Source organism: Cynara cardunculus (assembly GCF_001531365.2).
Source record: "Cynara cardunculus var. scolymus isolate 2C chromosome LG 4, CcrdV1, whole genome shotgun sequence".
In the NCBI taxonomy this organism is placed as follows: Eukaryota; Viridiplantae; Streptophyta; class Magnoliopsida; order Asterales; family Asteraceae; genus Cynara; species Cynara cardunculus.
In genome coordinates this window covers 19,298,515-19,315,789 of record NC_037531.1, presented here as the reverse complement: position 1 = coordinate 19,315,789, position 17,275 = coordinate 19,298,515, and the positions used below count along the sequence as shown (strand labels likewise).

General features: G+C 35.3%; 2 protein-coding genes and 1 non-coding gene across 3 annotated transcripts; 2 read left to right on the top strand and 1 right to left on the bottom strand.

Annotated features, from left to right (window-relative positions):
• The first annotated feature begins 321 nt into the window (after positions 1-321).
• LOC112511869 (protein SAWADEE HOMEODOMAIN HOMOLOG 1) lies at positions 322-7,155 on the top strand. The gene is made up of 9 exons (XM_025117694.1): positions 322-598; positions 1,892-1,977; positions 2,452-2,497; positions 2,591-2,771; positions 3,465-3,528; positions 3,633-3,684; positions 4,275-4,418; positions 5,960-6,079; positions 6,761-7,155. The coding sequence occupies exons 1-9, from the start codon at positions 551-553 to the stop codon at positions 6,800-6,802; spliced, it is 783 nt and encodes a 260-aa protein (XP_024973462.1). The 5' UTR covers positions 322-550; the 3' UTR covers positions 6,803-7,155.
• A 577-nt stretch (positions 7,156-7,732) lies between these two features.
• TRNAK-CUU lies at positions 7,733-7,805 on the top strand. Its single transcript has one exon. It is a non-coding gene; the product is annotated as a tRNA-Lys (tRNA).
• Positions 7,806-16,508: 8,703 nt separating this feature from the next.
• LOC112510999 lies at positions 16,509-17,060 on the bottom strand. The gene has a single exon (XM_025116352.1). It carries the CDS (start codon positions 17,058-17,060, stop codon positions 16,509-16,511), a length of 552 nt encoding a protein of 183 aa, XP_024972120.1.
• Between the last annotated feature and the right edge of the window lie 215 nt (positions 17,061-17,275).

The window sequence follows — 17,275 nt, the reverse complement described above, 5'->3', positions numbered from 1 at the left end:
TCTCTATTTTAAAGAACAATATAGAAAATCTTTTGAAGAAAAATTGAGATTGAAGTTTTCTCTATTTTGAACAAAATATAGAACAAAACTTTTATGTTTTCTGTTTAAAAAATGACAAAATACATGAAAAAGTAATGTACTTTAACTTGATTCATATATTGGGTAACATACTTTCAAAACTTCCATTTTGATACATAATATGTAAAGATTTAAACATTTATATGATTTAAAATTAAGAATCTATATTTTTTTTTATTTTTAAAAATAATAATTATATTTTATATAATTTGCCGGGTAATAAGCAAAAAGGATACTGTTTTCACCGAACTCCGAGCCAGTCTCGAAGCCCCACACACTCTCCATAGACACCAGGGCTCATCGGAAAATCAGGAACCCTAACGGGAATCTAAACTCAAATCAACGTCAATCGATGGATTGAATCAACGAAGACAAGAGATTCTGAACGACAACGAAGATTAAATACACATTCTGAACGTCAATCGTTAAATTCCGATCACTGGACATCGGGCCGAGCAACGAAGACAAACTGATGGACACTACAGAAATAGAGGATGTCTGCGAATTTACACTCGCCGAGGTATATTTCCTGCTCTTGAGTTCATATCTATGTATATGTCTGCACCAGCAGTTTGCATTTTGATTGCTGCTTGCTGATGGAAAGTGTTAACCTCATACAAAAATTGTATCTAGATCTTGTAGATAGTTTATCGCTGGGAAATTTGAATTCGTGATACCTTACCAAAAAATTTAATGTATTCGTTCATTTTTTGAGAAGATTCAGAATTTATATCAAATGGTGTGGAGGTAGTACAATTGGGAAATTGCCCCAATTCATTCTACAGTTGTTTTTCTACTTAATTGAACGAAACAACCAAGATTTCGCAAGTCTACTTGTTATGAATTCAATCATGAAGTACCAAGTTTGCAAGTTGCTAAAGTGCTATTTGCAAAAATGCTTTATGTGACAAGTAGATTTCAGCAAGGGCATAAGTAGCACTTCCACGCTAGCATTTTGCAAGAAGCTCTTTAGCAACTTGTGAAATTGCTATTTTATGAATATTATATTAAAAAAGAGGTGGATATTGGATGCTGCGAAAGTGCTACTTGCAAAATCTTGGCTATTTCAATCAATTGGTTGAAAAGGTAGCTATAAAGTGAAGAGGGGAGGCTAAAATTGCTATTTTGGACGATGTCCCGATACAATTTATGCTTTGCCTGTCTTGATATTTCTTTTTGAACTTTCGATTTAGTTAGAGGCATGATTTTTCGATGCTCTGTACTCTTTTCTTCGTTAATTGTTCTATTTTTCTTGAAGCTTGTGGTTAAATTAATTTGTGGATTAAACTTAAGATTTCAAAGCTTTGGACATATAATTTTAAGAAAAACATGAAGTGATTAGTGAGTTCATATTTAAGTGAGAGAGATCTTCTCATCAATATCCAAGAAAGTGACTTTCACCCGCCTACCTTACTCTCATCCAGTCCAGTCCTGTTTAGGTTTTCTGCTACCGATAATCGATGGGAACCAAAGTGTCTTTGGCCTAGCAGTATCCGAGCCTTTGGCCTCCTAGGAGGTCAAGGGTTCAAACCTCACCAAAGGTCAGGAGGGTGTGTGAGTTTATTTGTTGCATTTCCCGTATATAAATATTTTATACTTCAAAAAGGAAATAAAAAATTGATGGGATCTGGATCAGAATGTGTCTAATGTACACCCCCATAGCTTTTATTTCAATTATGTTTGCTTATGGTTCACGACAAGTTGGGTTAGTTTGCTTCCTCCATTTGGGGTTTTAGAGTATGTTACCCGCATTATTGTTTCATGTTTAACGTTAAGCTCAGAGATATATCACGTTCTCCTCTCCATTTGGTAGGCCCTGGAAATGGAACACTTGTACAGAAAACGGGGTAAAGAATCACAACAGCAGAAGTTCTGTGAAGAACTTGCCACCAAATTCAGGTAAAAGTCCACAGTTGCTTTGCGTATTGTTGCTTAAGGTGTGAGAACTAGCTAAGTGAAAGGTTTGGCTTGCTAAATGGAAGTTGTAACATCCCCAGTCAACCGTACTAGATATTGTCCGCTTTGTCCATACATGAACTCACGGCTTTAAAACATGTCTGATATACAAGGCATCCTTTGTTCCCCTCCCCAGCCGATGTGGGATCTTACAGTCCACCTCCTTGGAAGCCTGGTGTCCTCGTTGGCACACCAATTTGGTTCCCGACTCTGATACTATTTGTAACATCCCTGGCTTACCTACCAGATATTGTCCGCTATGTACACACCTAGACTCACGGTATTAAAAAATGCGTCTGATGTAGAGGAGGTATCCAGTCCCTTATAAGGCAACCTTTGTTCCCCTTTCCAACCGACATGGGATATCACAGTTTCCCAAGCACTAGTTCTTTCACTAACCTTTTATCTCTTGTGCAGTTGCTCGGCTAATAGAAATGGGAACTCTATCATAACATGGGACCAGGTTAGTTGTATATGCTCTTTCACATATTTAATCTTTTTGTGTACCTCATCCGATCCACCGCCCCAATGACCGTATGTTGTTTTCCTTGCATAGGTGCACACTTGGTTCCTTGATAGACAATTATTTTCAGCAGTTAAGAGTAAAAGTTTAGTGGCTGATTCAAATGCAGCTACAAAGCAACATGCGCCCATAAACACTTCACCAATTGCTCTAAAAAATCTTGTGGCCTTATCAAAAGCATGGGCTGCAGCTGAAAGACCTAAGAAGCCTAAAGGTGGTTTATTTATATATTTCTTATTGTGTTAAACTTAAAATAGCCTTAATGTGTATAATTTTGTGCTTATTAATGTATGACAATTTTTGTCACTCATAAAAATCATTGTTTACTCTTTCTGTCCCAAAATAAATGCTTACAATGAAAAATGCACACGGTTGTAGGAATGTGTCATAATTACACTTATTAATTAATAAAAGGACAATTTTATCCTTAATTATTGAGAGAAAATTTATCTATATCATAATTAAGTGTATAATGAGAAAGTAAATTTTTATTTTTGAAAGTGGACAGTTATTTTGGAACAAATTGAAATAGTAATGTAGACACTTATTTTGGGACGAAGGGAGCATTATTTATGTTTATACATGCCATTCATCTTGCTTAAACCAGAGCAGTTTTTGGATAGTCAAGGGAGAATAAACATGAAATAGTTCCATGCATCTAGAGATCATATATGTAACAGAACCAGAAAGTGTGCATAAATATTTATGCGTGAAATTGCACTTGATGCAGTTGCACCAGTTTTCAAGGCTATCACAATTTTATGGCTTCTCAAATGAAGCCCCCCTTATATATGTATGTGTGTGTGTATATATAGAAAGTGCCAATTTGCAAGAATAACTTCTCAAGTGCTTCTGGGGTGATATTAAATTTCTGCGTCCGGCATTCACCATTTTGATTCTTCTACAGCTGAAAGAGTGGCAGAACTTTCAGATTTGATTTTTGAAGCTTTGTCATCAAAAGATTGTGCTTGGTGAGTGTAAATGTAACTGATGATTCTGAGATACTTTTATTCGTGGGACTTTAATAAAGTGGCTGCTATAGTGCTATGTAATAATTTCATCACTAACATATCAGGTATGATGTTGCTGCATTCCTTAATTTCAGAGTTCTTTACTGTGGCGAGCTCGTAAGACTTTGTTACCATAATCGTGGATTGACATTATGGTTTTCTTGTTTTTTTTTTTTTGGGAGATCTGGGGACCAATTAAACTTAATTTACAAGATTTGTTTTCTCCCTTTCACACATTTTTTCTCGGGAAATTGTCTAAAATAGCCAATTGGACCTCCCCACTTTAGTTCTCACTTTATAGCCACCTTTTCAAGATATTTACCGAAATAGTTAGAGATTACGCAAGTAGCGCTTATGCAAGTGTAACCCACTTTTTCCAATACAATAAGAAAAACTAGAGATTAAGCAAGTTGCGTAAGTGCTACACTGCTACTTGCTTAATCTACGGCTATTTCGGTCACAATGTTGGAAAGGTGGCTATAAAGTGAAGAGGGGAGGCTTGATTGGCTATTTTGGACACTTTCCCCACTTTTCACTAGCTGGGGGTCGTAAACAACCGGTCTACTCTTTAAACTAGAGGTCAGGTCTGCGTACATCTTAACCCCTGAACCCACCTCTAGGTGAGATATACTGGGCTCGTTTGCTATTTACTACTCCAAGAGTAAAAACATTAAAGAATCTTGTATATACTTTTGTTTCTGTTGCAGGAGGTTCGAGTGAGATTTTGTGGTTTTAGCCATGATCAAGACGAGTGGGTGAATGTAAGAAGGGGACTTCGTGAGCGGTCAATCCCCTTGGTGCCTTCAGAATGTCACAAGGTCAAAGTTGGTGATCATTTACTATGCTATAGGGTATGGTTACATTTCTCTTTCCCTTTGTTGCTTGCACTATTAAACTTTTCATACTAAGCTAGAGGGGTTGTTTGGTTGGTTTTCCATCATGTCTTGTATGGATATAGTTGTTTGTGTGGATTAATCTGTCTGTATAGGTTGAGAAGGTTTTTATTGGGAAGGTTTATCCATAAATGGAAGGAGCATGTTTTTCATTTGGGAGATGCAGGTTTGGAAAAAACTTGGGTTTTTGCATAAAGCTCCCCCTAGAAGCTTACTGATGGGGCTGTTTGGTTGGTTTTTCATTAAGTCATGTATGGATAAGGTTGTCTGTGTGGATTAATCTGTCTATATAGATTGGGAAGGTTTTTTGTTTGGGATGATTTTTTCATAGATGGAAGAAACATGTTTTTTAATTGGGGGAGGCAGTTTTGGGAAAAACTTGGTTTTCTGCATAAAACTCCCACTAGAAGCTTACTGAATAAGCCACTTCCTATATCATTAAGCTACTACCATACGGTCATGTATAGCCGACGGAATAAGCTGGTGAGTCCTATTAAGCTCATTAAGCTGCTAAACAAGAGTCACTTTCTATATCATTAAGCCACTATCAAACAGTCATGCATAGTTGACCTAATAAGCTATGAGTCCCATTAAGTTCATTAAGCTGCTAACAAACAAGCTCTAAGCTGGAGTCCCCTCTATAGTAATAAGAGATAATTCGATGATTGAAACACTTTATAAGCTTATTGTGAACTTAAAGCCAGACCAAGAAAATTTTCAAGCGGTAGCACCATATGACCATAAGGGTTAAAGCTATAGATCTGTTGATTGGGTATGGGTTACTTTCAACTCATCTCATAGCCGCTTTTCTTCTTATTTTTTGTTTAAAAAACAAAAAACAGTTAATAGCGGAAAGATTCAAAATTTGCTAATAGTTGGATTCAAGTTTTTTTTTTTGAAGTATATAATATTTATATACGGCAAATGCAACAAATAAACTCACACACCCTYMTCACCTATGRTGAGGTTTGAACCCCTGACCTCCTAGAAGGCCAAGGGCTACGATACCGCTAGGCCAAAGTCCCTTTGGTTAGTTGGATTCAAGTTCATTCCCAAACAAAAACAATTAATATTTGTCTGTATAGATTGAAAGAGTTTGTTTAGGAGAGCTTTTTCATAAATGGAATGAGCGCGTTTTGTAATTGAGAGAGGCAAGTTTGAAAAAAACTTGGCTTTCTGCATAAAGCTTCCCCTTAGAAGCTTACTGAATAAGCCACTTTCTATATTATTAAGCCACTACCAAATAATCATGTATAACTGACCAAATAAGTTGGCAAGTCTCATTAAGCTCATTAAGCTACTAAGGAACAGGCCCTTACTGGGTTGGTTTGGTTTGGTTTGGTTAACAATTGAATGGTTTGTTCACATTATGATGGATGCTATGTCTGCCTATACACCTCCCCCACAGAGACCTCCACCTCCCGGTGGGACTTATTAGGTTTGGTTATCGATTGAATAATTTGTTCAAAATTATGATTAGCTTTCTTGTTGCTGTTCAGGCAAATGAAGATCATGCACTTTATTCTGATGCACATGCCATAAAGGTTGAAAGGCAGCTGCACGATAAGGATGATTGTACATGCATCTTTGTGGTTCGGTTTGAGTATGATAATGCCGAGGTAAATAAAATATCTAAAAAACCTGAAACTTGACCTGAAATGCCCGCCTGGCCAGGCCTAGTAAGCCCAGGTCCAGGCCAAGCCTTAAAACCCGATTAGCCCACATTTTCCTTCAAGGCCGGTAGAACCCTGGCCTGAGAAAGCCCGTTTAGAAAAACCTGGAGAAGCCCGATCGGGCCTATCTTCACACCCAAGGCCGGGAATATTTTTGCTTACTAAAAAGGGGCTTGGAATGCCACTCATCTTTTTTATTTTTACTGGTGTAAATTACAATTTTTGTCCCTATGGTTTAGGAATTGCTATTTTCATCCCTATGGTTTATAATTCATTGCTATTTTGATCCTTATGATTTTATAATTTATTGTCGTTTTGGTCTGTTGTACTTGTAAGGTGGGAATTAGTCCAGGGACAAAAATAGCAATAAAATGCAAACCATAGGGACGAAAATTGTAATTTCTAAACCACAGGGATGAAAATCAAAGTTATTAACAAACTTGTAATTTACTCCCTTTTCAAGGCTGATTAGCGCGCTGCCTGAGAAAGCGCGGTTTGAAAAACCTAGAGAGGCCCGATCGGGCCTATTTTCACACCCAAGGCCAGGAATTTCTTTGCTTACTAAAAACGGGCTTGGAAGACCGCCACTCTTTATTTTTTCTATTCTGATTTGCCTCTTTTTGACAGGCGGAACTTGAGTGTAGCTGTATATGTCGCAGGCCATCATGAAGGACTCAGGGTCGTGCGAGCCGTGTTGAAGAGGTTACTTTTGTAAAGAACCGGAGATCTTCCCGGTTCGTTAGCTTAAATAGCTATCGAGTCGTGTTTTGTTGTCGTAACATGGAGAAATAACGCCAACCGTTGGGAAGTTGAAATCGAAAGTGTGTGATTATCGTATCATCATTGTGCAAACTAGTCAATTTGAGGGTATGTGTATTGCTATATTCTACTTTCTAGGGCTCGCCTTATCGCTTGCCCAAAAACAATGACATCTGGCTTCCCTCTTTCGTTCTATTGTGCCCAATTATTTCCATTGTCATTCTAAAACCATGTAAAGCTAAACCATTATATCTCACCTGGAAGTGGCGTATTGGGGGTGTGATGTATGCAGATCTGACCTCCAGAGCTACTATTTTTGGGCCGACCTTGACTTGTGATAAAGTTGCATCAATGTGTCATGAAACGATAAATGGGACTTAGGGACTATTGCAAATGGAATTCCATACATTTTCTTAGAGATGGACAACTTTAACGAGCTCCACGTATCGGTTAATAGAAACCGTGCATGAAACGACTAATTGGCCGGTTGCATAACTGACCGGTTGCATAACTGACCGGCTATCTTATATGATTGAAGTATATAACATTTCATTCCAATATACATACATACATATAGACTTGGAATCACGTGAGACAAAACTGTTTTTGTGAGACAATTTTTTCATACTTGAAACTTCACACTTTTTACCTTCACAGCATTTTGATGTGAAGTTTCAAATGTAAAAAAACTGTCTTGCGTGTCTTATAAAATCAGCCTTGTCCCATATCATATGAATTCAACTCTATATATATATATATATATATAATTTATACGTTGAAATACACAAATTTAATATGTTCTAAGAGTTATATATATAGTGTTCAGATTATAGACATGATGCCCGTCTAGCTCAGTTGGTAGAGCGCAAGGCTCTTAACCTTGTGGTCGTGGGTTCGAGCCCCACGGTGGGCGATTTCATTTTTGTATTTTAAAAATAAAATTATGTTTTCGTCCCTATGGACTATGGTATGGACCCAACCTGGGACCGGTTATAACTTACAAGTACCCTTGATTGGGTTGGGTCTTAGTATTTTCGACGAGACCGGTCCGAATTGTTATCGTTTTAGTCCAGGACTGATTTGGGCCCGACTCGATCTAGAACCAGTTTTTGACCATGTCTAACGTCAGCTAAATAGATACTGGTTTAATTGAATAATTAATACAGATATTAAGTGATTTGACATGATACAGACTTGATAACTCTAAATGATAAGAACAGAAAACGTAATTTACCTTTTTATTTTTGTTGACACTTTGAAATTTCATTATTTGGATATATCCAACAAATTTCATTGTTTTTTTTAAATGAAATAATATAAAATAAAATAAAATCCACTTTATTTGCCGTAGTACCTCCTGCATCCCATCATCTTTACACATCTTCCCACTCCCTTCTTTTGACGTTTCCTTTTACAAAAATAACCACTTTTTTCTGTTCGGTTTTTTGTCTCGATATCATCTTTCTGTACTGGAATCGATTAAATGGACAAATTACATGAAAAAGTAACATACTTTAATTTGATTTCTATTTTGGATAACATACTTTCAAAACTTCCATTTTGATACCTAAGATGTAAAGTTTTAAACATTTAAGTATTCGAATAACCAGTTGATATGACGAGTGATGTTGCACCCAACCCAGTATTATTTTTCATGGGGTTTGACTAGGATTTGATTGGGGACGGAATGTTAATCCCCGTACCCGCCAAAGACCGTGACTGGGAACTGTTACTAAAAACTGGAGCGGACCTAGGGATTATAAAACCCGCTCCCATGCCTAGCAAAAATGTAAAACTAAAAAAATTAGCAGAACAAGTAAATCAAATGTTATCACCATATCATTAATTTAATAATAAAATAAATCTAATCACATTTAATGTATTACTATAAGATCTCATAACAATCCAGAGGAGATGAACTAAAGTTGCTTTATAGGAGATTGAATATCTAATCTACGAAACATATTTAATGGTGATTTTCCCTGACCCGATGGGGAACCTGGCTCACTTGATCCGAACAAGGACTCCCCGCTAAAACAGGTCACAGGACTGGGGATCCCCGATAGACTCAAATAAGGGCCGGAAGCTGTTACTCAAACCGGAGTTGGGGCCAGGGATCCCCGATAGACTCAAATAGGGGACGGGGGCTGTTACTTAAACTGGGGTTGGGGACAGGGATCCCCAATAGACTCAATCTGGATATTCTTCACGGGGTTTGACCGTGGACGAGATGTTAATCCCCGTACCTGCTGGGGACCGGGACCAGGACCAGGACCAGGGGCTGTTACTAAAAACTGGAGCCGGGGATTACAAAACCTGCCCCATCCCCTCTCCGTTGTCATCCCTAGATATTCGTCTGAGTCTCATAGCAAATTGGATATTCAGATTAATAAAAAAAATTGTATATTTTAATGTGTTATCCAATGTAGAAGAAATAATAGAGCAATAGCACTTTGCCCATTCCCACCATCTTTTCTTCGCATCTGCCCCCACTCCTCTCTTTTAACTTCCGTTTTCAGACTTTTATGCCCCTTTCAAAAAGCTTCACCTTTTTCTGTTCCCTAATTTTGGTATTAATTCTTTTTTCTATATTTAAAATTCAAATATATAAAAGTCATGATCATATAATTTGAGGGTTGGGTTCACATGAGATCAACATGTTTTCGAGAGACCATTTTTTTACATTTGAAACTTCACAACAAAAACACTGTGAATGTCATATAATTTGAGGGTTGGGTTCACGTGAGACCCATGATACCATTTTTTTACCCTACAACAAAAACACTGTAAAGTTGGTGTTTTTGTTGTGAAGTTTCAAGTGTAAAAGAATGGTCTCATGGGTTTCGCGAAAACAGACTGGTCTCACGTGATGAAAAAAAAAAAATACATATGAACGAAAAAGGTTGTGTAAAATTTCACCTTTTATAATTATTGGACACATCTGTTTTGAACGTCTCCCATTCATTCAGAAAGTTCATCAGTTGTTAAAGACATTGGTTACTACCCTACCATTTATCCAGTCTCTGCCATAGTACAATGACGAAAGTCTGTTTTTTATTCGTTTGTATCGTTTTCTTACTCTTTTTAATCTGTATTTTTGTTTCAAATTTGATAAATAAAATCGATAACTGCATGTTAATTATAATTTCTTCTGCATATTTGATAAATAAAAGCTATCTACACTATATTATAAAACATTTGACAAAAAGTCTTAAAAATCATTTTTTATGCATGAAATACTGTTTATTGATGCATATTACTTAAAATTCAATATTACAAGTAAATTGTGTGTAAATACAACTTATTAAAGCTTTATGTTTGAATTTGTGTATGTAATTGCAGATAAATATAATCAAATAGAGGATAAACATTTCATTTTAAATATAAAAAAATGTAAAATATAATTAGAATAATCATTGGGTTCTAACAAAATACTTAATTATTATCTTTATAAATTTTAATTATTTATCATTTGACAAAAACTCTTAAAAACTATTTTTTATGCATGAAGTACTGTTTATTGATGCATATTACTTAAAATTCAAGATTACAGGTAAATAATGCATAAATACAACTTATTAAAACTCCATGCTTGAATTCGTGTAACTAACTACAGATAAAAATAATCAAATACTGGATAAACATTTCATTTTAAATATAAAAAATCTAAAGTATAATCAGGATAATCATTATCTTCTAACATGATACTTAATTATTATTTTAATAAAAAAATTATATTATTAAATAAAAAATAAATTACTTTTTTATTGAACCTAATTAAATTACAATAAAAATTTTGAACTAAAGAAATTATACAACAAAACAAAAACTTTTAAATAGTTAATTTGAAATATCGATATGTTTTTTAATTTTTTTAAGATATCTTCAAATTTATAATTTTATTCAAAAGTAAAAAACATTATCGTTTTTCTCAAAACCAAATAAACTCGTATTATAACATCAACAGAAGACAGAATAAAATGAAACATTAAAATCTAGATATATCTTGCTGCATTGCACGAATACCCTTCTAGTTATTAAATAAAAAATAAAAAAATGCATTAAAAAATACACAAAAACGAGAAATTTTAAATAGTTAGTTTGGTACTAATATCAATATTTTTTTTAAATTTTTTCATGATATCTTCATACTTAAATTTTATTCAAAAATAAAAACATTATCATTTTCTCAAAACCACATAAAATCGTATTATAATAGCGATTGAGACAAAAAAATAAAATGAAACAATTAAAACCAAGATGTATTTTTCTGCATTGTACGAATACCTTTATAGTATTATTAAAATAACAATTTTATCAGTTTAAATAAAACGATTTAGGTTAGAAGTATGAATAAGTTGTATCAAATGGTTGATGACAAAAAATAAATTATGAGTAGAGAAATAACATATTCAAGATTAGAAGAATATTTTAATGTACCAAAGTATAACCCGACCAACCCGTGCGGTTTGGGTTGGGTTGCACTTTGGTTTGGGTTGAGTTGGATTAAGATTTTTCAAACCGCAAACATTGGGTTGGGTTGTTCAAACGTCTTCAACCCGATCAACTCAACTCCTGAACACCCCTAGTGTTATTAACGGTCTTGTAATAAAAAACCAGACATTAATCTTAACAGGCTGACCTGATGAATAAATGTGAAATCGTTAGAATACAGTAACACTGTTAAAACACCTAAAAACAATCAGAATCATGTAGAAGCACATATTCCGTAAATCCCATGGTTTTTATATAAACTAAAACAAGACTATGAATCATTGTACTTTAAAGCTTCGTGTCTACAACAAAACCGTCCTTTTAAAACTTTTGAACACCAAGAAAGGGTTGCAATTCGAGAGGACCACGGTCGCAACATTGGTCTCGCAAGTTCAAACCCGTTTCTTCATGCCCAATCCAGATTCATCTGAAATACATTGAAAGCAGTCTGTTTAGCTTTATGATCCAGCTATATCGAAATAGTAAACACCAATCCTACAGTACTAGTCACTAACGCCTGTGTTCACGAAACCTTTCTTTAAAGAAAAAAGCAGAGGGAAATAAGGGAAAAACAAAAATACCCTCATAGGGGAAAATGACAAAAATACCCTCATAGGAAAAATGTACCCCTCGATCCCTTTCCTTTATGATTGTCTTAAAATATCGTTGCTCTTCTAAGTTTCTTTCGACCTTAGGTACAAATGTTAGGAATGTGTTATATTTATACCCATTTACGTTCATTCGTTCTTTTGACGACTTAGTTAGGTCTGTACTGCTTCGAATAGTCTAGAATTGAGCTTTAAGTCATTGTTCGACTGATGCAAACACGTGAAGGTTCAGTAGGTATTGATAAAGACAAACGTTCGATGAAAACATCGAAAATTCAAAGACAGATATAAAAAAAAACGGGATCTTTCATTCACATTCCCCCCCCAATTGCTTATATCGACGGGAAGGTTTGGCAAGCATTATTCGAAATGATAAGGCGTAAAGCGTCCGTAGGTAGCTTTTTATGTTCGTCGTCAAATCCCAGGACTCAACTCCGATAATATCGTAGATTGAGTCAGTGCAAAAGAAATGAAGATAAGGGTATTTTAGTAAATTGATTATAAAAAAAATTTCAATGTTTTAATGTAGTCAGTTCATAGAATCATGTAAAAAAGAAAAGTTACAGTTGCCAACCTGCTTACCGTTATGAATTGAGGGATAAATGAGAGCATGACACGTGTTCTAATTTTTCATGAATAATGGACACAAATTTTTTATAACGTTCGTGAATGTCCCGAATACGTGGCACACTCTCATTGGTTCCTTGGTGCACAACAAAAATTAGATTCACGACCGAAGCTGCAGGCACTACAAAAATGAAGAGTATCAGCGAGGGAAAATTCCCTCGCTGATCTGTCGTTAAAGGGGTCTTCCGTCGTTGATCCGTCGATGATAGTCCTTCGATCAAAAGCTCGTAGGTAATGCTATCCGCGACGGATCAGGGAGGGAACCTTTCAGCTACTATTCAACGAAAGAAACTTTCAGCGACATATCAGCAAGAGAAACTTTCAACGACAAATCAGCGAAGGAAACTTTCAGTGACGGATCCGCGAAGGAAACTTTCAGCGTCTCTCATGTAATTTTTTGTTTAAATCCAGACAAATTTACATTATTTTAGATTTCATTAAAATTTTATGCTTTAGTTAGACGTTTTTGATTAACCCTCCGGGTAAAGGAGGTACAAGTTTGACCACTTAACCAGTCGTTGTTAGGGTTTTAATTAATAATAAATTCACTTGTATCTATACGTACATTGCAATATATAGATACACGGGGTTGTTTGGCAGTTGCTGAATGGTTTGGTACAAAATGATTAAGTAGTCAGAATGATTAAGAGACTCTCATGATATAGTACAAAATGGAATATAATTGTTTACAATGAAATTAGGGCAATACAAAATCATTCAGAGAGTTGTAGAACCATTAAGAGACGTAATTTTTTTTTGCCAAACAAGAATCACCTCTTAACGGTTCAAAGACTGCCTCTTAATGAAACTATTAAGAGGTAAACAAACAACCCCATACTATATTGGGCTCTTCCCAAATCGTTGCGACGTGGTGGCGCCGCCGCCAATCAACATCTCGATGGTCTTCATTATTGCAATGTTGATAACGGCGAAAAGTATCAACTGTAGGCGTTGTAGTTTGATAACTGGTTTAGTTGCTCACTTACTTAATTGGCGATTTTAATCAAAATGCTCTTCAAGCAACCTGTTATCCAAATGTCGAACCCTAACAGTTGATGAACAAATACTGAAAAAACATCCATCTGCAAAATCATAATTACTGATACAGCTGAGTCTTTTCCACATAAAATGAGATTTTTCTGTTACAATAGTAGCATAAATGATGTGGTTATTCAAGGATTAAGATAGATTTATACCGATACTTATTACTGGTGGAAAACTGGTTTCTAGGTAAGGTAAAGTAACATTATTCAATTTTGAAGCATTCTGTTAATTCTTCCAAGACTTGTATACCAATCACTGTATAAAATCACTGTTAATTCTGATACTGCTTCCGATAACTATCAGTCTCTGACAAAAAAAAATGTTTTTATTGACTTTGAAACCCTTTCTGTGCCCAACTCTCGCTTTAAACTTTTTACGCCAATAAAGTGCTCGTTGTTCGTCAAAAGATCAGTACCCTCACTGCACAAATGACTGTTCCAACCTTTAAGAATCACAGTACAAGAATTATCAGTAACAAAATGGTTAAAAACAGTTACTGTTTAATAACTTTCATTTACTTTGGTTTATTATCACATCCTTAACGGTTTTCTGGATGTTGCTATATGCACCCCTTTTATGTCTGAATCAAGTCAAATAACAGATTGAAAATGTAAAAAAAAATAAAAAAAATATATAAAAGTATTATGGTGGGGGTAGGATAGGTAATGATTATTGAAACAAAAGGTTTGGTGAAATATGGAAATGTAACTTTTAACACAAATTGCATGTTTGTATCCTTAATCACTAAGTAATAAATTACATATTTAACCCCTGTAACATATACCTATAAAAAGTAATTGTTTACAAAAATTTATAAGGGTAAATTGCATAAAAAAGTAACGTACTTTAATTTTATTTTTATTTTGGGTAACCTATTTTTAGAATTTTCATTTTGATACCTAAGATGTAAAGTTTTAAACATTTACGTACCCGGGTAATTGGTTGAAGCATTAACCGGTTATATCATGCTGATATGACGAGTGATGTGATATCCAACTCAGTATTATTTGCTGACATGGTTAGTGTCATGAATTTTTTTAATCTAAAATTAGCCTTCAACCGGTTAGCGGAGTACTTAAATGTTTAAAAGTTTACATATTAGATACCAAATAGAAGTTTTAAAAATACGTTACCCAAAATAGAAATCAAGTTAAAATATGTTACTTTTTCTTACCATTTACCCAAATCATAATAAAATTTCCTTTTATATAAAATATTATAATATGGTTTTTTATTTACAAACATCAATTACATTAAAATCATAATGTTTTCCATCAAAATTGAAGTTTTTGTTCTTATATTATGTTAGAGTTTTTTCTATTAACCTGAATATCTAACCCGCTATGCAAACCGACTAATCTTAGGACGACCACCCGTTTTGCAGGTAGCCTAGAGTCACCACATTTGAATCTCCATGGCCACAAGGAGATTTTTTATTCCTCTTTGGATTCGAACCTGAGACCAACAAAACTTGCGGTAAATATCATGCATTGATCTCAAGTGCTTGTAAACTAAATGAAATAACCATTTGGGTTGTAGCTAGGGGTGCTCAAAAACCCGACCAACCCAACTCAACGTGAAATAACTCAACCCGAAGTAATCCGATGTCTAATCGAGTTGTAAGATTTTCAAACCGTAGATATTGTGTTGATATTGAGTTACTATTTTTTGAACCTAACCCAACCCGATGAACCCAATATCCTTTTATTTCTTGGATTTAATATGATTGTTGAATTTCTATTAATATATACCATTAGACAATTACACTATTACGTACGTTCTTCATATACACATATTTTTAAACTATTCACATCTCTATATAACTTATTTATATATACGTTCAGTAACTATGAACATATATATGTAAATTGAAAAAAAGTTAACTGAATGTGATATATGTAAGAAGTATAAATAAATTGTATCAAATGTTTGATGATAAAAAAAATTATGAGTAGATAAATAACATATTTTAATGTACCAAAGTATCAACCCGACCAACCAGTATGGTTTGGATTGGGTTGGGTTGGATTGAGTTAAGATTTTTCAAACCGCAAACATTGGGTTGGATTGTTTAAATGCCTTCAACCCGATCAACCCAACCCATGCGCACCCCTAGTTGTAGCGCACTGATTAATATAGTGAAAATCTCATCTATCACGAGTTCGAATCCATGTGTTGCCAAAACCCTTGTAGCCATGGAGGTTCACCTGCTATGACTCCAGCTCATTCATGAAGTGTTTATAGAACAACATTTCTCAAAAGTATCACATAAAAAAAAACTAATATGAAACTTCTTTAAAAAACGGTCATAAAAAACTATTTAAAACACCAAAAAGAAGTCTCATAAACCTCTTATAACACTTTTACATAACACACATATATGTTTGTTTACATAAACTCAAGTCTTGTAAAACAGTTTATTAGGAGGCTTTGAGATTTTTATTGAAGTATTTAATATTTATATACAGTAAATAGAACAAATAAACTCACACACCCTCCTCAGCTTTGGTGAGGTTCGAACTCTTGACCTCCCAGAAGTCCAATGACTCACATACTGCTAGACCAAAGGCCCTTTGATAAGGTTATGAGATTTATGACGTCTTGTAAACTCGATTTTGTTACAGTGAAAGAGGAACTGTTTTCGTAATAAACCCATGTTTAAATTATTTGCAATTATTAATTTAATTTTCATTGAAATTAATAGCAATTAATACAAACATTTTAGAGAGACAAAATGTAGAAAGCTCAAAACCAACAAACTCCAAGCACAAAGAAGACCACAAGTTATATATAGTCTCATGTCCCCCCTGAAGAATTAGATAATGACACTTTAAACCCCTCCTTTAATTCTGCCGTCTCAAATCGTTATAGAACCTCATTATAAACTTCTCTGCGGCCTCGTCCACCTTACCGTCATCGTCACCGTTACTTAACGGAAACGGCGAGTCCGTTATCCTCAGCTGCTTAACCTTTGGGCTCTTCCAAAATCCAGCTGGCAGTGCCGCCGGAGACGCTGCGGCGCTTGTCAGCATCTCCAGGGCCTTCATAACCGCCGGAGTGATAATTATCTCATCACCGTCGTCTATGGCCGGTGGGGTGGTGGCGGAGTGGTGATTGTTTTGGTGTTTCTTGTTGAGCTCGTATTCACCTGGTGGTGGTGGGGAATGGGTGGCAGAGAGGTGGTGGGGGCGGCGGTGGACGGTGGAAGCCGCCCAGTTGTGGTGGTGGTGGAACAGAAGGTTGTGTAAGGCTTTTCCGGCGATCTTGCCACGTTTCATCATCATGTTGACATCAGACAAGAATTTAGTTTTGGAAATTCCCTTTTTTAACATCAACAACATGACTCGCATCAAGCTCCATACTTTCTTGGCGATTACTGGTAAATTTTGTTCCATTTCTCTCTCCAAGGTTTGCAAGATATATATATATATATATATAGAGAGAGAGAGAGAGAAAGAGGGAGAGAGAGATCTAGAGAGAGAGAGAGGGAGAGAGAGATCTAGAGAGAGAGAGAGAGATGTGGAGAGATGTTTGAGGTTAAAGAGATGGAGGAGGGAGGAGTATTTAAAGGGGAAATGAGGGCTGATGGAGGTGGTATAGTTTGATGTTG

What these genes read in the sequence shown, in the direction of transcription:
- LOC112511869 (XM_025117694.1), top strand. Translation starts at nt 551, where the DNA reads ATGGACACTACAGAAATAGAGGATGTCTGCGAATTTACACTCGCCGAG. An exon ending in CTATCATAACATGGGACCAG is followed by an intron (nt 2,498 to 2,590) that starts GTTAGTTGTATA and finishes TTCCTTGCATAG; the next exon opens with GTGCACACTTGGTTCCTTGA. An exon ending in TTCTTTACTGTGGCGAGCTC is followed by an intron (nt 3,685 to 4,274) that starts GTAAGACTTTGT and finishes TTTCTGTTGCAG; the next exon opens with GAGGTTCGAGTGAGATTTTG.
- LOC112510999 (XM_025116352.1), bottom strand. Translation starts at nt 17,060, where the DNA reads ATGGAACAAAATTTACCAGTAATCGCCAAGAAAGTATGGAGCTTGATG.